Raw genomic sequence first — 6,000 nt, forward strand, 5'->3', positions numbered from 1 at the left:
CAAGGGAATAAAAATTAAGAACACCATTATGAACATTAGAGATACTTACGAAAGGAATTGTAAGTAGAACAATGAAAAGCAAACTCTTAGTTGTATATTTTCAGTGTAGGCAGCTATAGGTGCCTTGAAATTTTTTTCCACATAAAATCTTTGCGCATACATGATACTTATTTTGGGTTTAGAAAACTTTCATTGAGTTGCCATTTTTTGATCTTATTTTGAAATAACTTTAGACTTGGAGAAAAATTGCAGAAAATACACAGATAATTGCCATTTGCCCTGCATCCAGCTTGCTGTAGTGTTACCAACTGCTCTAACCAAAGTAAATTACTGAAACCAGGAAATTAACATCAAGACAATACTATTTACTAGTGCATAGACCATATTTAAATTTTGCCAGTTTTCCCACTAATATCCTTTTTATGGTGCAGGATCCCACCACTGTCTTTAGTCCTCATGTTCCCTTAGTCTTCTCCCATCTGTGATAGTCCAGGCTTTGTATTTTCTTTCATGACCTTGACAGTTTTGAAGACTACTGTTCGATTATTTTATAGAGTGTTTATGTGGTGTTTTCTCATGATTAGACTGAGGTTATGCATTTTTAGGAAAGATACCACAGACCAGAGTTGTGCCCTTTTTAGTATATCATAGCAAAAGGTTAGTGTTAATATATATTGCTAGTGACGTAAACCTTGATCACTTGGGTACGGCGATATCTGACAGCTATCTGCACTATAAAGGTATTCAAAGTCATCTTTAAATGTGTAAAGAATCAATGGGGAAAGTTGTCCCCTTGTATAATATTACTTTAAAAGAAGTCATTTAATTTGGCTGTCTCTAGGGTAAAGGCAGAGTCATCTGTACTCAGACTAATTTGAGTCCAAATATTACATAAGCAGTAGAAATTCCAGCTGCTGAAATAATTGCCCTTTATTTGGAGTTAGTTATCTCCTAAGAAAAAGGGAAAGCAGGATGGATAGATTTGATTAATTGGCATCAGTTCTTTGAACTATTATGAGAACTAAGGCAATTTTGTAAATAAGGAAAATTGAGAGCGCCTCTGTTCCAATTGATGGGGGAAGCTTGAATAGCATTTAAGCAAAATCTTACAAGTTGTATTCATTGATAAGAGGGATTTAGTTTAGATAAGAATGGCAGTGTTTTTACTGATTTCTCTGTTAGAATAACTCTTTCAGTCTTATGTTGCCACCTAGAGCATTAGACCATAATCCCATGGTCTATATATGCCTAGAAATGATCATTGTCCTTACTACAAGAATGCTGTCAGTGTCAAAAGAGCAAGAAGGCTAAAGAACCACCTTAGTTATTTGGAGTTATGAGTAGTTGTTATGTGAGTGGGTATTCTTGAAATTCCACATGTAACTAGCAGGTCTGCAAGATTGTTACAAACAACATGTTTTCTGGAGTATGAATTAACAAGCTTCAAAGTTAAGAGGTAAACCTGTCTACACTTTCCAGTGGCCCCAAAGGGTACATTTTCTTGCTGGCTGCTTCAGAACACTTCATGAAACAAATGTCAAAATTGTCAGGACTGTCACTAAGAAAATGATCCATGTAGCAAGGGTCTTCTTTCACTGGGAAAAAAACAGATGTCTTATCTCAGCAAAGAGTAACAAAAACCTGCCATTTATCAGAAGAAATTTTTGCCTGCCCTTAATATCTAGTAGTGAAGAAATACTTTGATAAAAGGTTCCTTTCTTTGCAGTTTCATTCATTATGCAATCATTTGTCAATATTTGATTTGCTGCCTGAGCTATTTTAATGATTTTATTAATCTTAATTGCTTATAAAATTCTTACACAAATTGACCTGTAATGTTAGAAACACAAATTAGCACTTCCAAAAAAACCAAAAAACAAAACAAAAGCAAAGCAACCTCTAAAATCCTTTCTGGAGCTTTATTGTGTCTAATTCTAATGTTTTTATTTATAATGATAAAATCTGTTACTGTTATTTTCATTTTTCTGATGATGTTCTACGATAGCAATTACAATGTGTTATACTCTAGCAGTTAGGGTTAAATGCCTTTTCCTCCCCTTCATAATCCTTTTCCTCATCCAAATCACAGTTATCCTTGTACAAAGGAAAAAAGAGATTGGATCTTATTACCTATGGGAATGATTTAAAGGCATAGAAAGGCAATATATTGTAAGACATGTCTTCAGCATAAAGAAAAATGTGGAACAGTTCTTCACCTGTCCTGAACAGGAGGCAATGTTAGAAGAGACACTCATTTATAAACTAAGCAGTTGAACCTTGAATAATGCAGTGGGGTTAGGGGTGCCAACAACCTGCATGTGACTTTTGACTCACCCAAAATTTAACTAACAGCCTACCACTGACCAGAAGCCTTAGTGGTAACATAAAGAGTTGATTAACACATATTTTGTTATGTGTATGGTATACTATATTCTCATAAAGTAAGCTAGAGATGTTGAGAAAATCGGAAGGAAGAGAAAATACATTTACAGTACTGTACTGTATTTATTGAAAAATATCTGTGTATAAGTGGACCTGCATCGTTCAAACCTGTGTTGTTCAAGGGTCAACTGTATATACTTTATTGCTAAGAAAAATTCAACAAAAAGACTGGCATTACAAGAATTTTAGTTAAATATGAAAAGTTTATAGATGCTTCCTATTATTATTAAGCCTTTACATTTCCATTTTGACTTGGAGTATTATTGAAGGCTGCTGGGGAAAGTGAGATAACCAAGCTCATTAAACCAGTACGTCATATCAGTGTGGGAACTTAGGCTGTCCACATGATAAAGGTTCCAATCCTGTCCTTCAAATTAAAGGATAGCTTGATAATGGCCATTTTGGCTAATGTTGCTTCAAACATTTTTGTTTTTAGTACTGTCCTGGAAATTGTAAGATTTTTAGAAGTGTGACTCTTGGATAAGGAAGAATATTATGCTTTTCCAAGTTACATTAGTTTAGGCAGCCTTCTCTTTTATTCGTTTTTTATTCCACTGTTACACATAATTCAGAAATCATTTATTGTACTCCAACTATATACTAAATGTGCCCTGTTGACGGTAAGAGTATAATATAAAAAAATAAAGCCCTGCCTTGAGGAACATATAAATTCAGTGCTACCTAGCAAAAAATTCTTTCCACCTTTACCTGCTGATTTAACACTTCCTGTCAGTGTCTTACCCAAAGAAGACAGTGGAAAGAATAGAGCAAGATTTGGTTTTTATTGGGATCTAATCAGAATATAATCTCTAGAAACTCTTGTCCAAAAGTGGAAACTATCTTATTCAAGAGTCAATCGAACATAATATCTCTGTTCAATAGAGATAAATTGGAAAAAAAAATTAAACAGCATACAGTGGCTATTATACTTAGAAAAAGATGTTAAAATTTCATTGCCAAATGATATTCAAAACCCCATCTCTTGTATGCCACATATTTATAAATGGCCCAAGTTGGATGATAATATTGATAATTTCTCCACTTTTCTGGTGTTGACAAAGTCTAAATCACGGATGGTGGTGAACTTTGAGAGAGACAAAGTATATAAAGGAAGCTTTCTCCACCTTAATGCTTACAGGCAAGGATGTGGTTTTTCATGGGAAACAAATATATATGCCTTGATTTGCGTTTACTTAACGTTAATTTACTAAGCAGAGCTCAACAATTATTTAATTGAATTGAATTTGGTTTTATATGATTCAGAGATAGAGGGCGATGTATTTGGTGATACTGGTATTATTGTTGTCTAGAGATACTTAAGAAATTGCTACTCATGCTTTAATTCAATAGAAGAGACAATGCTTCTTAACTTCAGTTAGTAAAAATGAAAGATCATAAATTAGAAATATTAGGAAAGCAAGACTGCTTTATACTTGGTATTCCTGAAGGAACATAGATGATGAAATGGGTTACAAATTCTAAGATGAAATACTTTTCCAGACTCTTCATTATTTATACTTTGGAGGTCACCATAATATTGAACACAGATGCACTTCATTCCTATGGAGACCGACATTATGAAGTTACTTCATTTATTCACCGTGTTCCACAGGAACCTGCTGTGAATTATGAAGCCACCACTTAGAATCGAAACTGTAGAAGGTTGTAAGCATTCGATAGCCTGACATGCCCATGTTTCCTATTTTAGAGCTGACTGATCTTCAGATAACATATGGTGGTACAAGTAATTGGAAAATTGGCAGACCTGTCAAGAAAGTATGCTAGATGAGACAAAAACACCATGCTGGAACACATAAAGTGTCTCAGAAGTTAAATTTATTTTTATCAAAAAGTGAAGTAAAAATACCTGATTCACCTCCTAAAAAGGACACTTTTTATGGGCAGGTGTTTTCAAAAGTAATTTTTAGGTCATTAATAAAAGAAGTTGCTTTTAAAAACATAGAGAAAACTTCAGTCAATGTGTAGTGTAAAAGAAAACCCACTGTAAACACTTAAATGTTACATAATTTTACCATATTGTTTTCTAGGATTACCAGAATCACAATAGCTAATTCTTCAGAGAATAGAATTAAAATGTATTAAGTACAGCTGATAAAAATGCCCTAAAGTTTATATTTTAATGTTTTCTAAAATTTATTTCACAGGAAGATGAAAATGAAGCTGAAAGAAAAAATATATCTCAGGAGCTCAGCATGGAACAGAAAAATCCAAAGAAATAAAGGATTTTCTGTAGTGTTTTGAAAAGTTTGCAACTTATGTAGTAGCAGATAAAATTTCTAATTGTAAAATGTTAAATTGTAAAATCTAATTTGCAAAATGTTCTCAATAAAGTCGTTGAAAATGAAATAGGACCTTGCATTTGGAATTTGTATGTTTTCTAAAGCAATTTAAACTTTTACATAAAAGACCTTTAAAATACTATTTTTAATTCTGAACTGAAATCTGAGAATAGAGACAGAATTTTCTCTTATCTATAACCTGTAATCTGTAAGTATTAATACAGCTGGATGACCTAAACAACAAATCTCTGACAGTCGTTTTTCCCCTTAATAGTCTCTGTTGTCTTCTTCAGGGGCCTTAACAGAATTCCAACTATTAATATCGAGAAAAACCAACATAGTTCAGAAATGAACAGGGAACACTTGCATGCAAAAACACTTAAAATCAAACAGTGCCACAAGATGAAATACCATTTTGTGATTTCATCAACTTATGTATGACATACTACTCTAGGATTGCAGGTAAAGGCTAAAAAAATAATTTAATATTCTCTGCAGCAGAAGTAGTACCATGATTTTTAATTCATAAAATATCAACTAAGGACCTACTATTTACTGTGCCCTACACACTCTTCCTGGACGTTTCAAGAACAGTTCCCAGCTGTATTTCTTTGGCTTAGGAATTTTTTAAAATCCCTTTGATACCTATCTTTATCAGAGAGAGTTCTCATAACAAGACATTTTACTTCCCCTGATTCTAATTCTTTAGCTATCATTTGCCAGCTTATAGCAGGAGCAACAAAACTACTTGCTCTTTGCAGATGTCTTTATTGGATTATTTAAGGCAGAGTTTCTTAAATGAGAAGCAGAACTTTGGAGGGCTTGTAAGAGAATGTCAGCGTACAACTTCTTCCCCGTGAGAATGTGTACTTGCCCTGGAGCCATAGTTTTATCACATGCATCTGACGAGCTCAATAAAGGTGTGACAGTGGGACGTGCTGACAGTTACCATGCAGTGAACCGAAATGGGAAAAACTACAAGTAGGCAAGATAGAAAATTCACTGATATATAGCCTCAAATAATGTAACTGTGGATATCAGGAAAACAGTCATATCCCACATATTGGACTCCTTGGATGAATTTTGGGACAAAGACTTTGAGGCAAATGCCTGAGAAAGGCAGGTTAGCTAAAGAGGGCCTTGGCAATAAGCAAATATAAAAAATTATTTTGACATCTTTCCCCATTTTTTTCTTTCTGAGTTAGATATCCATCTATTTCAAAATACCCAAATTGACATAAATTAGAATTACATTAGT

General features: G+C 33.7%; 1 protein-coding gene across 5 annotated transcripts in view; it reads left to right on the top strand.

Moving 5' to 3' along the window:
- PHF14 (PHD finger protein 14) overlaps window positions 1-4,809 on the top strand; it is a 220,056-nt gene extending 215,247 nt beyond the window's left edge. For all 5 annotated transcript variants that reach the window (XM_078059312.1, XM_036098203.2, XM_078059313.1 and 2 more), the window contains one exon: window positions 4,608-4,809. In XM_078059312.1, the coding sequence (XP_077915438.1) occupies window positions 4,608-4,682 (75 nt within the window). In that variant the 3' untranslated portion in view covers window positions 4,683-4,809. The remainder of the gene's footprint in view (window positions 1-4,607) is intronic.
- The last annotated feature ends 1,191 nt before the right edge of the window (window positions 4,810-6,000 follow it).

The sequence above is a fragment of the Halichoerus grypus genome, chromosome 12 (genome assembly GCF_964656455.1).
Source record: "Halichoerus grypus chromosome 12, mHalGry1.hap1.1, whole genome shotgun sequence".
Lineage (NCBI taxonomy): Eukaryota > Metazoa > Chordata > Mammalia > Carnivora > Phocidae > Halichoerus > Halichoerus grypus.